General features: G+C 33.8%; 3 protein-coding genes across 4 annotated transcripts in view; all 3 read left to right on the forward strand.

Moving 5' to 3' along the window:
- The window catches only part of LOC123653537 (VPS35 endosomal protein-sorting factor-like), a 30,841-nt gene extending 26,560 nt beyond the window's left edge, over positions 1–4,281 (forward strand). The window contains exons 15-18 of the mRNA XM_045589525.1: positions 2,593–2,732; positions 2,929–3,097; positions 3,192–3,457; positions 4,136–4,281. Of these exons, the coding sequence (XP_045445481.1) occupies positions 2,593–2,732; positions 2,929–3,097; positions 3,192–3,457; positions 4,136–4,213 (653 nt within the window). The 3' untranslated portion in view covers positions 4,214–4,281. The remainder of the gene's footprint in view (positions 1–2,592; positions 2,733–2,928; positions 3,098–3,191; positions 3,458–4,135) is intronic.
- A 2,112-nt stretch (positions 4,282–6,393) lies between these two features.
- On the forward strand, positions 6,394–12,463 carry LOC123653810. The gene is made up of 3 exons (XM_045589791.1): positions 6,394–6,560; positions 10,089–10,156; positions 10,249–12,463. Exons 1-3 carry the CDS (start codon positions 6,394–6,396, stop codon positions 12,114–12,116), a joined length of 2,103 nt encoding a protein of 700 aa, XP_045445747.1. The 3' UTR covers positions 12,117–12,463.
- Positions 12,464–12,866: 403 nt separating this feature from the next.
- Positions 12,867–18,179, forward strand: LOC123653538. Of its 2 annotated transcripts, none has more exons than XM_045589528.1 (3): positions 12,867–12,923; positions 16,430–16,618; positions 17,807–18,179. In XM_045589528.1, exons 2-3 carry the CDS (start codon positions 16,445–16,447, stop codon positions 17,978–17,980), a joined length of 348 nt encoding a protein of 115 aa, XP_045445484.1. In that variant the 5' UTR covers positions 12,867–12,923; positions 16,430–16,444; the 3' UTR covers positions 17,981–18,179. The 2 variants fall into 2 exon arrangements, with proteins under 2 accessions (XP_045445484.1, XP_045445483.1); XM_045589527.1 differs by lacking the exon at positions 12,867–12,923 and adding an exon at positions 12,930–13,147.
- The last annotated feature ends 258 nt before the right edge of the window (positions 18,180–18,437 follow it).

The raw sequence follows: 18,437 nt of genomic DNA on the forward strand, positions 1-18,437 counted from the left end.
ACTGGGTGTACCGATTTTGATGATTTTTAATTTAATCGAAAGCCGATGTTTATCATGTGGTCACATTTAAATTTTATCGAGATGTGATTACAACTTTTGCAGTAATCTTTGATAATGCGTATTTACTTGACTATTTTTTCGTCTACCTACGTTATATTACTTGTCAATGTAATTGAAGTCGGTTTTTTTTTCGTTTGCCAGCAAACACAATTATGTAATATAGTGATTAGTGCCCTTATCCATATATATTTTTTTCTATTTAGGCTTCATGCCTTTGAAAATTCGCAAGACAGGACGTTTGTCTGGCTAGCTAGTATGCTAGTGTTCTGCAATAGTCAAAATCCTGTAAAACACATACATACATACATTTAATCACGCCTCTTTCCCGTAGGGGAAGGCAGAGACCACTTCTTTCCACTTGTTACGATCCTTACATACTTCTTTCGCTTCGTCCATTTTCATTATTCCCTTCATACATGCTCTTCGGTTTAGGGTACTCTTGACCTGGCCTTTTTTGAAGACGTCCCTTATTTGGTCTCGGAACGTCCGCCTAGGTTGGTGGGCCTTCCAAACCTTCCATTCACACTTGCCTTATACACTTTTTTCGTCAATCGTTCTTCACTCATTCTCTCGACATGGCCAAACCATCTGAGCATATCTTTCTCAATTTTTGTCACTACATCTTCTTTCAGACCACAACGTTTCCTTATCTCACTATTTTTTATCCTGTCACTCAGTTTAACTCCTATCACACTTCTTAACGCTCTCATCTCAACTGCATTTATTCTGCTTTCATGTTTCTTTTGCCATACCCAACTTTCACTTCCGTACATGAGTGTCGGAACCAACATGCACAGCCAAACGAGCCTTGTTATACATCTTCCGACTGCTTATAAAGGAGTGCAAAGCTTCATTCACCCTGTTTCCTGCATTCACTCTTCTTTCAATATCACTCTCACACTTTCCATCTCTTGTATACTTTGAACCGAGATACACAAACTCATTCACCTGTTCAATTTGTTCATCTCCAACGATATTGCAGTCTGTCACTGCCTCATCTCTTTCAAAAACCATCACTTTCGTCTTCTTTACATTCATCTTCATTCCCTTTCTTACAAAAACTCCATTCATAGCAGTTATCATCTCCTGCAACTCCTCGACCGAAGACGCAAGTAATACTAGTCATCAGCATAGAGAAGACATTTGACGAATAACTCAGCATTCTCAGCCCACTTTCATTCTCTTTTAAATCTTTCAAACAGTTGTCCATAAATAGATTTAACAGACACGGTGACGCTACACATCCCTGTCTAACACCTTTTTCGATATTAAACCATTCAGTGTATGCCCCATTTATCCTCACACAAGCACTAGAATCCCTATAAAGAGATTGCAATGCTCGTATGAGGACACTGCTCACACCATTCACGGACAATGCTGACCACAATTCATTCCTCATCACTCTATAAAATAAAAGTTGTGTATTGTATAAAATTGTTTTTACTATTACAAACTTAAATTTTACGTCGATGTTAGACGTCACTCACGGTTTCAGCCGTGTCTTGTTTGGATATTTGCCAGATTTATTCATCATCATCATTATTCATGTCTTTCTAGCGTTGAATATTTCTCGAGTGAGGTCACTTTCTTTTCGGCATTTTAGGCTTTTCACACTGTATGGGCGATTTCTTTTGTAATTGTTGTAAAAAAAATAACAGATTAAAGATTTGCAGGTGTGATAAACATATTATATACTTTATTGCACTAAAAATAATGTACAGAAAAATTAAACATAAAATTGATGGCAAAGGTGACTTATCTCTAGAAGAGATCTCTTCCAGTCAACCAATGGTCATGAGAGAGTGTCATATAGCGGGGAACACAGTGCAAGAAATAATAACGTAATAGCTAAAGAACATGATATATTACATACTTACAGGTATAAATACATACACTTACATAGATATCATACAAATACATATACACGCACACTACTTAAATACATACATACATACATACATACATACATACGTACACACATAAATACAAATACATGATATAATATTATAGGTAATTATATAGTTACATATTCATTAAGTAGATGATTGTAAATTGAGTTGAGAAATAAAGTGCTCCTTTAATTTACGTTTGAAGGAAACAAGAGAAGGACTCTTTTGAATGCTTTCTGGGAGTTTGTTCCACAGTAAAGAGGCGCGTACCGCAAATGAATTCAGTTTGAATTTGGTATTGCACTTTGGTACATCCAGCTGTGGTGTAATGCCAATGGTTTGGTGGGCGCCTGGGACGATTACGAGAGGGTAGGAAGTGAAAACGGGATCGAAGATAAGGAGGAGAGTTTGAGTCACGTATGATGTTAAAGAGAGTAGATAGGATATGCATATCACGGCGAAGGCGAATAGGGAGCCATTTGATCTGAGCACGGAAATGAGAGATGCTATCAAACTTTCGTAGGCCAAAAATGAAACATACTGCGAGATTTTGAAGTCGCTCCAATTTTCTAAGCAGCTCCTCTGTCACATCAAGATAGCATACATCAGCATAGTCAATAAAGCATTTTATATATATTTGTAGCTGAGGCAAACTTAAAAGCTTTCGTGGGTCTCATCCCAGACATTCCTCAATACATTCAAGAAGACGGTCAAAACAAACCGACGCATGATAAAGTTCTTGGTCTTCTAAGCAATTTTCTCTCCACTCTCCTTATTTTACCGGTGAGTGTACCAATGTACCATTTTTATTTGTAACAACAAGTATAAAAATTAAAATTACAGTAGGCATATTAATTATACTCTTTGGTTTTTTGATTCATTCAATTGTACTGAAAAAAAATACATCTAAATACAAAAATCAATTTTGTACAAATACATTATAATTTCATTCGTTAAAAATAAACTTTATTTCGGACAGGACAATATGGATAGTACCAGCAAAGCGTACATACTGAGTGGATTTATAAAAGTTATGGAGAGAATACACTGGAAGAAAACTGATCCTTTGTATTATACTTTACTAGTCAGGACTTTAGATCTACTTTGCCATATGACACAAGAAAAATACGTTTACCACATTGATGGAGGTACTTACTATATTTTTAACACAGTTATTTGCTTTTAATTTTTTTTTAGGTTATAATTTTTGTTCATTTATATTTGACCTTTATTTTCACGCAGTTCTCTCGAATGACGAACTCTATGGTTCGGAAGAAGAATTTATCGAAGTCTTAGAAAATCACGCGACAGCCATATGTCAAGAACTGCTGGTTGTGTTGAAGGCGCTCGGTGATGTTAAAGAAACTAAGAAACAGTACAATTTAGCTTTAGAATTGTTTTGGAGAATAATCAAACGGAGTGATCTTAAAGAAAGCTCTATGATCAGTTTGGCGGTTAATTTGTGGGTTTTATCACAAAAAATTCAAGATTCAAGCTATAATTTTGCGGTAAGTAAAGCATGTTTTACTCTTATATAACTGAATTTACATAATATTAGGTAAAAACTACCATACATACGTAGATAATTTAAGAGCATCACTAATACTAGTAATTTTGTATATTGCTATTTGAATTATACTATTGCTAGTTGAATTTTGTAAACGGTGGAGCAGACTCAAATTTTAAAAATTCAATAAGTACCTACATAACAGAATATTAAAAATTCTTTTTGTACATTCACTAGCTACACTATTTCAACAATAGCTTGTAAACGTTTTGGCTATTCTAAAATGCGTATTATAAATCTAAAAATTGTATAATTGAAAACTTCATCCTTTATTGAAGTCGTTAATTGAACATAATAAAAAAATTAAATGAATTGGTAAGGGCGGCAAACTGTCGGTGGGCCCCGGGCGGCAAAAAAACCATGCTAAGCCAAACGGAAATTATGCGCGTACATACATATACGCTATAATGTATGTACGCGCATAATTTCCGAACGACGTGCAAATTGTATGATATTCGCCGGCTCAGCTAGTTTTTTTAATTATCATTTTATGAAGTTATCTCTTCATTTATCTTTCTTTTCTGTTCAGGTTCAATCCGTGTGATCGCGGGACTGAACGGAACGTAAGAATGTGGTGCTACAATTGTCATAAACATTAATTACATTTTATTTTTTACAGAAAACACTGTTATCAGCATTGGAATGGGATAAAAGCGCAGAGGGACAGCGACTACTTCATAAACTGAAGTCCATATAAAATATTATTACTTGTAACTTGTACCATTCCTTATAATGTTTTTATAATATTTTGTATGCAATAAACTTTATATTTAAATTATTATATAATATAAGACTACAACGCGTATTATATTCTATTAAAACAATTTAATTCCTTTTTTCCGATATCCTTTATTACCTAATTAAATTAAATAAATAATTTAAACTAGTTACATTAACTGTTTTGATCGTGCATAAGTTCGAGTTGCTTGATAATTTTATACAGTGCTGGCCATAAATACTGTTATAATTAAAAATAAACAATAATAATACATTTGAATTTGAAATCTGTTTTTATACGAGCCCCGATGCAAAATAATTCGTCTAGTGTGAAATTTTCTCTGTGAGATTTTTTCGAACTTCATTTTTTTTAACCGACTTCCAAAAAAGGATGTTCTCAATTCGACTGTATTTTTTTTTTATGTATGGTTACATCAGAACTTTTGACCGGGTGGACCGATTTCGACAAATTTTTTTTAATCGAAAGGTGGTATGTGTCAATTGGTCCCATTTAAATTTATTTGAGATCTAAAAACTACTTTTCGAGTTATATCTAATAATGCGTTTTTACTTGACGCTTTTTTCGTCGACCTACGTTGTATTATACCACATAACTTTCTACTGGATGTGCCGATTTTATAATTCTTTTTTTGTTGGAAAAGGAGTATCCCTATTTTGGCACCATGATAAGGAAACCAGGATCTGATGATGGGATCCCAGAGAAATCGAGGGAAACTCGAAAATCCGCAATAACTTTTTACTGGGTGTACCGATTTTGATAATTTTTAATTTAATCGAAAGCTGATTTTTATCATGTAGTCACATATAAATTTTATCGAGATCTGATAACTACTTTTTGAGTAATCTTTTATAACGCGTAGTTACTTGACTATTTTTTTCGTCGATCTATGTTGTATTACTCGTCGATGTAATTGAAATCGGTTTTTTTTTTTCGTTTGCGAGCAAACACAATTATGTATATCTATATAAAATATTAAGCTGTTCTACTATTGCATATCGCGTTACTTATGCCATTTTTTAATTATGAACCAATAAACTATTTTAGCTTTTTAAATTTAAACATATCCTGTGTTAAATTCCAAGAAGTTACAAGCAAAATAGTTCGTCTAATTGTTAATCGATGCAAAAGAGTTCGTCTATCGGTGATTATTCCTTCTTAGCACAATTAGATTGCTTAATTTAAGTTTGTAAAAGTAGTTCTGTGTTATTTGTCAAGTGAGACAGTATAAATTCTGAAAATTTCAGTTTTCAAATAACAATGGGTCGTGGCAAACCCGTGTGTGAAGTGCTTCGAAAGCGAATACTTTGTGGGGTCGATGCTGGCAAATCAAGTTAGCAAATATCTAAAAACTTGATACTTCCTATGTCTACACTCCAATCTATCATTCAGCACTATAAAAAGAATAGAACGACTTCTTGTTTGAAGAAAACTAGTCGACCACGCATTACAAGTGCAGCAGAAAACAGAATCCTGAAGAAAATTATCAAAAATAATCGTCGCGCTCGAGCTGGAGAACTCACGGTGCAATGGAAGGACATGATTCACAAAGACGTCTCAGCTGCTACTTGCAAGAGTCCTAAAAAGAATGGGTTACGGATTTTACACTGCTAAGGAGAAACCACTGTTGACTGCTGTACAAAAGAAAGAGGTTGAAGTTTGCTCGTGATCATTTAAATTGGACTTCCGATCAGTGGCGTAGTATAATTTGGAGTGACGAGTCGAAATTTGAAGTGACAGTATGCGATGAAAGGAAAAAGGTGATTCGGAACAAAAATGAGGCATTTCATACTGATTGTCTCAAACGCAAAGTGAAGTTTCCGGCGTCTCTTATGATATTGGGCTGCATGCTGCTATATAAGGTGTTGGTAGTATCTAGTTTTTGGATGGTTCTATCAATTCTGCAAGGTTGATACCTTGCAGAATTGAAACCTTTTGGAATGAACCTTTTGGAAGAGAATTTACTGCCCTCTATTACGTCACTCAAGCATCAAGACTCCTTCATTTTTCAACAAGATACAGGTGCTTCCTGCCATACTGAAAAGACAACAAAGACGTGGCTACTGGCGAAAAGCATCTCTACAATCGAATGACCATCTAACAGCCCAGACTTGTCGCCGATCGAAACCCTATCGAGGAAAATGAAAAAAATTCTCCGTAAAAATCCATCAAGACTGAAGAGCGACTTAAAGGCTAAACTCTTGGCTGTCTGGGAGTCAATTACGCCTGAGGAGTGTGCAGCGTTGGTTACAACCATACCTCTTCACATTAAAGCTGTTATTGAGAGCAAAGGCGACACAACTAAGTGGTAGACGAACTATTTTGGGCAAGTGACAAGGGTAAACGAATACTTTTGCGTTATGTTTGTTGGAATATTTTTTTTAATTTTTTATATTATGTCGTCATGAAAGAATTTCAGTTATGTTAAAATAAACTTTAAAATGATCCTCAAATTGTCGTTTATTTTTTATTAAACGTTCTTAATTATTTTACCAAAATTTACTTTCTATTTTTTACGCTTTGCACTACTTTCCATATTAGACGAACTATCTTGCATCGGGGCTCGTATACTCATATACTCGTACATTGTAAAATATTTTTAATACTAAAATGGAGTAGGGTGATAAAGAGAACCGAATCGCTGTGGCTGCATTACACAAAGTGGGTATGGAGCCAAATACAATTTTTAAAACTATACGCTTGGTATTAAATGTTTGTGTACCGGGCTATTGATAGGTACAATGAAACCTCCTCTGTTTGTGACAGAAAAATATATATATATATCCGAAAGCAAAAGATTTTATCTCGGGAGATAAAGACAGCACATAGAACCTTGTCGCGTATTTTAAAAGATGACTTAGGACTTGCAGCCTATAAGAGACGCACTTATAGTCATTTCTTAACTAATAATTTTAAAAAGAATAGGGTGGTTTTTAACCGCCTGAGTAAAAAAATTCGGGCTTATTACAACTACCTACCAGGTAGGGCACAGCAGGAATTTCCTGCTCAAAATATGGAGCAGCCCGACCGGGGTAGTACCTCGACCTCACAGAAGATCACAGCAAAATAATACTGCTTTCAAGCAGTATTGTGTTCCTGTTGGTGAGTAAGGTGACCAGAGCTCCTGGGGGGGATTGGGGATTGGGTCGGCAACGCGCTTGCGATGCTTCTGGTGTTGCAGGTGTCTATAAGCTACGGTAATCGCTTACCATCAGGTGAGCCATACGCTTGTTTGCCGACCTAGTGACATAAAAAAAAAACCTACTTAAGGAGGTTTTTGTTAACGGATGAGAATTTTTTTACAATTGAGCAACATTTGAACACACAAAATTTTGCTCGCATTATGCTCAAAGTTCTAAGGAAGCTTCCCAATTAGTCAAAAGAGTACAACCTGGGCAATATCCGACTTCAGTCATGGTTTTGTGGGGTTTAAGCTATGAAAGAGAGACTGAGGCATATTTTTCTAAAAAAACTATCAAAACATCAGCACAAGTGTATCAAGATACCAGTCTTGAGAATGTAGTTAAGCCCCAGAACAATTTTTTATACGGTTTTTTTACAGGTTCTATAAAAAACTCACTATAAACAGCGACGCAGTCGCTTAGAACCGAATATAAAATCATCGTATCAAAAATTTCGATCCAACGGATACATCGTTCCATAGCTTAATTGGCTAAAGCACCGGCATGGCTAGTTAGAGATGCAGGTTCGATCCCCGCTGAAACGGTCGATTTTTGATATGCTATTTAAAAAAAAAATTAAAGGAATGTATTGCAGACATGGAGATCACTTCATATAAGCTTCATATATTTTTAATGGTACAACAATATAAAAATATTAATGTATTAAACTAACATACTGTAGTTAGTAATAAATGTTACGTGCAATAGAAAAAATGTTTTTTCTTCGTAACAATATTCAGAGCAAGACTATGTTAACATAATCTTAGTCACTTGTAATATAATTTTTTCAAAAATTCTGCAGTGCACTTGAAATATATATAAGGGAGTAGGGTCTCTAGAGTAAGCTTCTTAATAAGGTGACGTTAGCGATATAATATTAATATTATCATTATACGTCGTGATTATTCGTTTCATAATAAAACTATTTTGGATGCAAAACAATCACTTTAATTTTACAACACTTTTAAGAATAACTTAAACGTTACACTCTATTAGAATATTTCAATGAATACAAATTCAAATACTCAAACAATATTAATGTTAATAGTCAGACAACTCGAATAAGAATTGAATAAGAATAATAAATGGACGTAGCGCGACCGTCAGATAGACACCGCACCAAACATAAAAGCATCGTTCCTTTTTTTTGTAAAATCAAACAATATAAGAACGTTTCGTCTTATATTTCATCTATTTTCGTATATCACGAAAATAGGTGTTTTATGGTGTAACAAACAGGCTTAATCACGAATGGTACACTGTAATATCACGTTGATATAAGTAGAAGAAACTCGTAGAAACGTGTTTTTGACCTATATTTTATAATGTATGCGGATATCAAGGAAGTTATACCCAATATAGAGCACCAGGTTATTGTATTCCTGAACGTTGTTTATAATTTAGATTTTAATACGTCTTGATTATAAAATTGCAAGTTAAATGCAATAGAAAAGCTTATCTACTTATTTATAATTATTATATGCAACAATGTGGCTACGGCACTAAAGAATTTAGCCACCCCCTCTCTTCCCGTGGGTGTCGTAAGAGGCGACTAAGGGATAACAAGGTTCCACAACCACCTTGGAACTTAAGAAGCCAACCGATGGCGGGATAACCATCAAACTCCTGGCTTTGAAATACACAGGCCGAAGACGGGCAGCAGCGTCTTCGGTGCGACAAAGCCAGTACTGCGGTCACCAACCCGCCTGCCCAGCGTGGTGACTATGGGCAAAACACATGAGTTCACGTTATTTTTGGCGTAAACTTGTGGAGGCCTATGTCCAGCAGTGGACTGTATAGGCTGTAATGATGATATGCAACAATACGAAATGTTTTTGCACGCTATTTACCTATTTCGTTGTCTAGAAATATTACAATTAAATAATCCGTCTCCGATTAGGTTTTTATGCTTATTGTAACAGATATTTAATTAGTGAAATCATTTGTTATAAAAAGTATTTTCGTGGGTGTTAATTATATTTGCTTGAGTAATTCTACGTAAAATAATTTCTATTGACAAATCAAGAACTTCCTAAAACGTCCATTCAACAATATATTTTTTTCTCTTTTTTTTTAATTTATGTAATAGAAAAAATAAGACAGTTAAAATAGATAATATTATGCTCTTTAAAAAAAAACGCTTTTAAAAGAATGAAAAAGAACTTATGAACTACACCGATGAAAACCGGCGCATCGACAATGTAGGTAATAATTGAATTTACTCGGTGTTTATACTCGGTGATTTGAAGGTAAACTGGGCATTAAAAGCCTATTGCAACTGTCGACCCCAAGTCGCTGTTGGATGGAGTAAGCGGACATTGTCCACCAAGACACGCTTGAGTGGTGCGCGCTCTGTTGCACCGATCTTTCACCTTCGCAATATTAACGCCTATAAAATCTTGTCATTGTAATAGTGTGACGTTACTTTCATCTCGACGGAAGCCAGAAATACAACTCAACAGCACTAGGAAAAGTAAATTTATAACGTCACATTTTTGGGTTTATACCCGTTTAAAAATGCATATATCAGGCTTTCTGGTACGCAACAAATTTAAAATATTATTTGTAATGCATTTGAGATCTCTTACAAATATTTATTTATTTTTTGATTTACAGTTAATGCTTTGGGCTGTGTGTGCGAGTGTGTCTTCCAGTGACGAAAATCAGAATGGATTCATTCAACACTTGGATTTTCAATCACTTTTTAACAACAAAGAATCTGGTAAATCATTAAAGTTATTAATATCGTACACAGCACGCTTACTTTAAATAAAATTGAGAATACGTTTTTTAAACTGCTTTTATTGCTTACAGGCATAGCATCATTGGCTTCCAGTCCTATTGCAGCTGCAGTTCTAAAAGTAGATAAAAGTCAATATCCACAGTTATTTGATACTGTTGTCAGTAGTTCCATCGACTCCTTACAAAGTCACCTAGCGCCTACGGAAAGCGTATTTAATGCTCGTAACTTTGGTTTTAATCCTATTGCAAGTCAAGGCTTTTTACCACATGGCAGGTCTGCCAAGTTGGTAACACAGCAAACACAACAACATCAACCTAAACCTCATGCGCAGCGACTTAGCCCTTTACTATACAATATACGAACCGTACATGATCCTTATTATAGAGTACATAAACCTGACGAGATTGAAGAGGGTAAAGAAATATTAGAAAAACTGCAAAAAAATCCTACTGTCGCCGCATATTTTCAACCGACAATTAATGTTGAAGTAAAACATCCAGTAAAGTACCGCAAAGAAGATTCAATCGAAAAATTTGAAGGTGAACCAAATTACAAGCAAAATCCTTATATTGCAGGACCGGCACGTATTCGGCGCTATACAGGGGGTAGAGGCAGTGAAAATTTGAAGAAAACAGACGAAGATGAAGACGAGGATCCTTATAATTATAAAGCAGAATATATATCAAAGCCTAAGGCTTTTGATGAGAGTTCTTATAGCAGTCCTTATAAAAAAAAGAAGGATTCAGAAGACAAATATGAATACCCATATAACTATGACTCAGGCTATGATCATAAAGAATATGAAAGAATAAAAGAATTGTCTGAAAAGCAGGCAGCTGAAATTAGACAAAATCCAGGAAATTGCAAGGAAGTAATAAAGGATGGAATGACATGTATGACATGTAAAGATGCTAAAACTGGTGGAAACTACGAATCATGTTCATATGTTGCAGCTCCCAAAAATAATAAATATGCTTACTCGAAAGAAAAAAAATTTGATAGTAATGATGATCCTGAAGAACCAGAAAATGAAGAACAATCTGAAGGCCCTAAAACATCGAAAAAAATACAGGAAATAAACACAGAGGATACAGCTCCCCAAAAATTTACTGAACCTGAAGATGAGAAACCGTATAGTAGCTATAGGCAACCAGAAAAAGACGATTCTGGCGAAAAATACAAAGCATTTTATGTACACACATCAAAACCCAAACCAAATGAAGCACTAAGAGAAGCGAGTAATGAAGATAGTTCCGAAGAAGTGCAACCCAAATCGTACAATTATCAAAAAGCATTGCCAGGGTTTTATACGGATAATGAGCCTAAAAAAGATGTCGAGCACGTTTTAGCCGAATTTAAAAAGAAAGACAGGTCTTCCTGCAAAAAAGTGCAAAAAAATGCTATGACCTGTTACCAATGCATAGATAAGAAAGGTTTAAAGCACGAGGAATGTATGTTTGTGTCTGAATCAGCACCAAAACAAAGTCATTTGGCCTATCAAGAACTTAAAGAGTTTACGTCGAAGCCAGCAACACTTGACGACGGAAATGAAACTGCTGAAAGTCAAACTGTTACCACAAGTGCGACTCCAACAAAGAAATCAGCTGCCTATGTTGCACCCTCTGCTAATTACGGTAAAAAGTTAAAGCGTAAGAAGGCACCGCAAGGTACTTTAGCAGCTGCTCCGACCAATGTTGTTGCAAAAACGACTCAAAAGTTTAAAAGAAGTGAAGGATCAGAGTCAAACTCCAGTGATAAAATATCGGTTACTTCAAATATAGCTCCGCCTGAAGAGTTTGCTGGTTCCGAATCTAAAGCAGCATTTTGGGCGGAAACTGTTCCGCGATATAGCGCGACATTAGGTGTTACTTTACCTGAATACATGTTGTCTAGGTCAGAACATGAAGCTTCATTCGATGAAGCCGTTGCTGGGTCGTAAATTGGTTATTCTTAGTCAACTTCAAACACAATCAGAGCGTGACAGTTGTTAAACGTTTAAATTAAAGCCTGAATAGATAACGGGTAATAGTTATTTGTTGCATAATCAAATTAGATTTCACAGATCGATGCAGTGACAATTTAACCATGAAACTTAAAATAGTAAAAAATTGTATTACAACATTAATTAATATTGTAACAATGAGTCAGTACAATTTGGCATAACACGCTGTAAAATTTTATACAATCTAGCGTAGGATGTGTTACTTTTTAAAGTTTGACTACTCAATTTATTCAGTTTATTGTTAACTAGTTTTAAATATTGCGATTAAAATTGTTTTAAAATGAGATATGAAATATTTATTTCACCCCACCTTACTATTAACTAAAAATTTTAATATCCTTTAATATCAGTAATTAAGACTTAAGTAATTAATGTAGCTGGAGGTAATATGTTTGTAAAATTATTAAAATTGTTCTAGATTTATAAATATAAACAGCGTCCATTTTTAATTTTACGTTTCAATTCCCCTAATTAATAAATAAAAATTAATATTGAACAGTATAATCTCTTGATTTTAGTTTCTACACTAAATTGTAACGTCAATTTTTTTGTGCATATTGTTATGATACCATTTTTTTGTAACTTAGGCAAGATATAGATTTCTAGCAATATAATTTCTTATGTGGTAAATATAATTATTTGTATGAACATTATGCAGGTCAATATAATTGAATCTAAATTGTTGGCATCAAATTCGGTCAGCGTCCCAGATGTTATGCTGTTGTGATGTTCTTATTTTTACTGGTAATTGTCCAAGATACGTTAAGGAACGGTGGCATCAGAAGAGAGGCAAGAGAAAGTAATTGATTTCAGTTTCATTTTTCCGATGCCACAGTTCAGTGTTCTGCGATTATAAATAAAGACTACATGAAATCTGTAGCCAATAATAAAACGTTTCAATATAAATCAACAGCAGTGTGAAATCGGTTGTGTACATCTGAAGACTAATTGTGCTATTTTTCTATTTCGTAAGTAAATATACATTTAGTTAAAACTTACTCCTTCTTTGTTTAAACGTGTAACGATTAATACAAAAAAAAAAAAAAACATGTAGTTCGTTGTTATCTATATAGATTTGCATCCGTGATTATACTGCATATTTTAACTCGTATTAATTTCTTATTGAAATACTTACTGTGTTTGTGTTATAAAAATTTGTAGTTAAATAATATTTCCGCCGTCAATTTTGTGATAATTCTTCGTTTCAACAACATACAAAAGAATGTTAACTAGCTACATTTTTTTAATAAATTAGATTTAAAAAAAAATGCTTTACGCTATTCTTCTTTTGGTTATTCTAGATTTTTTTTAAAGATATAATGAAATCTATATTTGTAATGGCATCGTGCAATTTGATTGACGTTATTGTAACATAGCTTTTGATTTCAATAAAACGATATCTTGTCACTGTGCCAAGACAATGGTTCTTAAAAAATCATAATTGCGTAGTTTCATGTAAACTGTACCTAAAGAATATTACAATGTTTATTTCGGTACTGGTTATTTAAACTGGATTGTTTTAAGACCACACCCTACACTAAGAAGACGTAGATAAACAATTACGTTTCCCAGTGGCATTTCTGACTACTTACTACTAAATTTACACAGTCGTTGGTTTTATCGACGTTTAGTTATTGTTGTTCACCTATGAGTAGAAATAGGCTTTCTAGTCTAATATCTTAAATTAAAAACGATTTAGTACTTTTAAAAGCATGAACAAAAATATAACTGTTTTCTTGTTCTCTCTGTTTTTCGAAAGTTATTAAAAAATGTAACTAAATGTATTTTTGTATTGAATAACGATCTTAATTATATCTTAATGCGGCCTAACGACCACTCTGGTGTAATGGTGCGTGTGCCGTATCGGCACCAGCGGTCGCGAGTTCGCTAATATTTATTTCCGGTCTGTTTGTCTGTCCTTGTTGGTCTCCCAACCGTGCCTCGGAAAGTAAAATCCGCCAATCCGCAGTGGAGCAGCGTGGTAGATTAATGCCATACCACATGGGATCTAAGAGGCTAAATCATGATCTTAATGTGGCCTAACTTTGTCTTTACTTATTACTGAGCAGTGTCATAAGGAAGACTACGATATTCGGAAATATAATAAATTTTTATCATAATCACTAATTGGAGTTAAATTTTTAGTACGTACTCAATTTAGCGAATTTTTTTTATTTTGTGTCTTTTTTAACGGTACGGCAGTACTGTTTTTATACTTTTAAATATTTTTGTTTCTTGGTTAAAATATTGAATATAACAGAAATAATAATAATAAAAAAGATGTCTATAAGATTGAAGTCCTGTTTCGACGATTGTTGATAAAGTTTATCTTGCACATAAGTTACGAATAGACTTAAACGGCAGTAAATAAAGATTCACAGGCAATGAATAGAAATATCAAATAAATGAAATTCGATGGTCAAAAAGAATATATCACTAACTTTTGTTTGATGGCTAGGTACCGTCATACGTCAGATAGTTTTAGCCGCAACTTGGCCGCAACTGATGAAACAGACCCTTTTAGTGACCGAACAAAGATATTTGGTCGCAGTCGTAGAACAGGTGATTTGACATTTTTTCGAAATTACGTTTGTAACGTAAATTACTTAAAATATGTTGCTCTATCTACTATGCAAATTATATTAATTAATTACTAAAAAATGATCTAGATACACAGTTTGAAAAACAGAGGTTTTGATTTTTGAATACAGTAAAATGACGACTGACGAGTGATACATTTTGTCGCTGTACGCCATTGAACCCTGCCCCCCGCGACCCGCTTTCTCAACGGATAGTTATTACTGGTTCTTCATGCAGTCTGCAGTCGGTAGTACTACCTACAGCAAGATCAATTAAAATAGATATTTGTTTTGATTCCTTGTTTGTAATTTTTTTTTTAATATCCTATAAATTTCATAACCGACACTTATTTTAAGAAGATACTCCCGAAAAAATCATCGAAAGCCACTATGCGTCCTTTTTATGCATAAACTTAGTCCGCGGAGTACTTTCGTATTTGATAAAACGACATATTAAAGTCCACAAAACGCTGACGCGTTTTTTTTTTTTTTTTTTTTTGAAAAAAACAACCTTATTTAGAAATTTATTTGCAAGTAATATTATAGTTGGTCATAGACACAATCATATGTCCAAATTTGAAAGGGATTGGATAAGGACTTATTTAAAAATATAATACAAAACGTCTTTTCAAAACTTCTAAGTGCTCGAAGATCCGTCTATGTTCTACGATTGCGACGATTTGTCGAGACTAATGACTTGAAAATATTAAGAACGGTTAAACATACAATATTAGTATTTCGTATAAGCAATGGTCATTGAACTCTGTGAGTGTGAGGCATACGTGCCAAAATTTATGACAGAATGAGAAGATTATGATTTATACTTTCATCCATAGGTTATAAAATCAATATACAATGTATAATGTACTACGATTTAATTTATGCAAAAACTTAAATTATTTTACGTTTTTTATATGTCCAATAGATTTTCAATCATTTGAGTTGAAGACGTGTAGCGAAACTAACACACCTACGATTCGTACGATTATACGCCACGGTCGCTTAGAACCGAATATAAAATCGTCATATCAAAAATTTCGGTCTAATGGGTACATCGTTCCATAGGTTAATTGGCTAGAGCACCGACACGGTCAGTCAGAGATGCAGGTTCGATCCCCGCTGGAACAGTCGATTTTTGATATGATATTATGAAAATAAATGTACATCATTACAAAAATAAACAATTATTACGTTCAGAACAGGTGTGGGAATTGAACTTACAACTCTGTAGCTAAAAGTAGGGTTAATGACAACTGTGATAATGGATCAGTCAAAATATAATTTATTTTAAACATTCTTAAACCTCGCCTTTGAACAAGAGCCAAAATTCATAATTGGTGTTTTACGCTTATAACGTATTATTTTAAAAACAATTTAAATTGAATGATACAATATAATTATGGTATCTGTAAAGTTACGAAAATAATACCAATATTATAAAGCTAAAGTGTTTGTTAGTTTGTTTGTACGCGCTAAATTCACCAAACCACTGGAACGATTTTTTTTTGTGTTGAATGGTTAATTTACCGAAGAAGGCTAGGCTATATAATATTTTATTACTTTTTTTCTAAAATACACAGCTAGTGAAATATAACTAGCTCGTCACTAAAATATAAAAAGGTGACGTTTTCTTATTATGGGACGAGTCATTTATCGATAATATGTTTAAAGTTTTAGCCAGTAATAATGAATAGAGAGCCGGAGTTCGAAGCGGAGCAGTACGTGGACGTCCGCTCTCTGCCGCTGAAGCCGCCGCAGCCGGCGCTGAAGCCGGAGAAGGCCGTGCGCCGCCCGTGGCACCCGGTCATGTGGGACAACTCGGACGCTGAAGTACTTACTAAGGATCCGGAAATGGAACAGGTACCTACATATTATATTATAATATACGAAAATATCGTGTCACTGTTTCTTACCGAAATTCTCCAAAACGGCTAGACCGATTTATGAAATTTTTATTTGTATACTGTGTCTGAGAATACACATTCTAGGTTTCCTAGGCAATTTTTTATATCTTTAGGTTATAATGGTGTTCCTATTTCATAACGCAGTACAAAGCTTACCAGATCAGTTAGTCATAATATACATATAATCTAAATCAATATGATAGAGAGTTTTATTTCCTATCTGACCCGACAGACATTTACCTGTCTTGTAAAATTGTCAAACGCGTCAATTTAAATAGTCGTCAATTTTTCTCCGGAATTTCTTTAAATTTTCATTACACAAGAATCCTCAAGGAAACTTAAAAAAAAAGTTATGGTGTGACCAAGGAACATTTATAAGGGTTCATTTATATAGAAAAATTATTATTTTGACCTGAACCACTGAATAATACAATGGTATTGCAGCTTGCACTAATAATATCATAAAATTTTATAAGAAATTCTTTTACATGTTGTCGTATTAGACCTTTACTAATAAATATTATCCATTTTATTAACTATTAGTGTGATGATCTCACCTTTTCGTTTAAATTCCAAATAATGTTATAAATTGTGTGTAATTGTACATATACATTGTATTATGTATACCGTTAAGAGATAAATATTTAGGGTTTACTTTCAATAAACACTTCTGGAATACCTCAAGATAATGAGACAGACACAGAAATCACTTTAGCCCGTGATACCCCACAGCTGGGCATAGGCCTCTTTCTCCATGTAGGAGAAGGATCAGAGCTTAATCCACTACGCTGCTCCAATGTGGGTTGATGGATATATTCCCTATTATGAGTAACGATCGCGATCAGTTGTATAAGAACTTACAAGGACTGCACAAACATCACGACCACAGCAAACATCTGTATGGCCAATACAAATGTTTGTCATGTCTAGGGATCGAATACGCAACTGTCAGCGCAACAGCCACAAACCAGTTCTGTGACCGTTGCGCCATCGCGTCGATAGACACGGAAAACTAACATATATATTAAAATAATTTGATTTTGATACAACCTAAATTGTAAATAAAGAGGTAATTGACAAATAGCGGAATGTTATATGCCTTAATAAAATGTAAAAATGTTTTTAAATTCATCTAACTTTTCAGAAAGAATCGTCAAGAACCAAGGAATACCCACATAAGCAGCGTATGCGTAATTTAAGAAGACTCATAGCTGAGGGGAAAGTTAAACCCACGTCAGAAACACTCATATTCTTTCTATGTAACAAATTTGCTATATCTGAAGAAAGGCAATCTAAACTAAAAGAGATAGATATGTGAAATTACAACGAAATTCTATAAATGTATAATTCGCAAGTTCACATTTAAAGTATTTTTGGATGTTATGGAATATTATATATCTAAAAACTTATGTATAGTATGTCCGCCTTTTTGATAACATTTTTGTACTTGAATTGACACAAAATTATATTTATTATTTTGTACTTGGTGTATTTATAATAAAACATATTTTGATTAATTTACTATTTTTTGATAATTTTATAGTTAATAACCAATTATTAGCATACAGTGTCTTCTATGAACTAATGATAATAATAATATGTTACATTTAGTAACAGTGAAATAAATAATAACTTAAAATATGGACTTTAAAAAATAGACACCTATATATTTATTCGAATGTTAAGGTTTATTTTCCTCAACCCCGGGATCAGCAGTGAATATTTTAAAGGGATAAAAATATAAAATAAAATATAAAAATCTATCGTTCTTAATA

This window comes from Melitaea cinxia, chromosome 5 (assembly GCF_905220565.1).
Source record: "Melitaea cinxia chromosome 5, ilMelCinx1.1, whole genome shotgun sequence".
In the NCBI taxonomy this organism is placed as follows: domain Eukaryota; kingdom Metazoa; phylum Arthropoda; class Insecta; order Lepidoptera; family Nymphalidae; genus Melitaea; species Melitaea cinxia.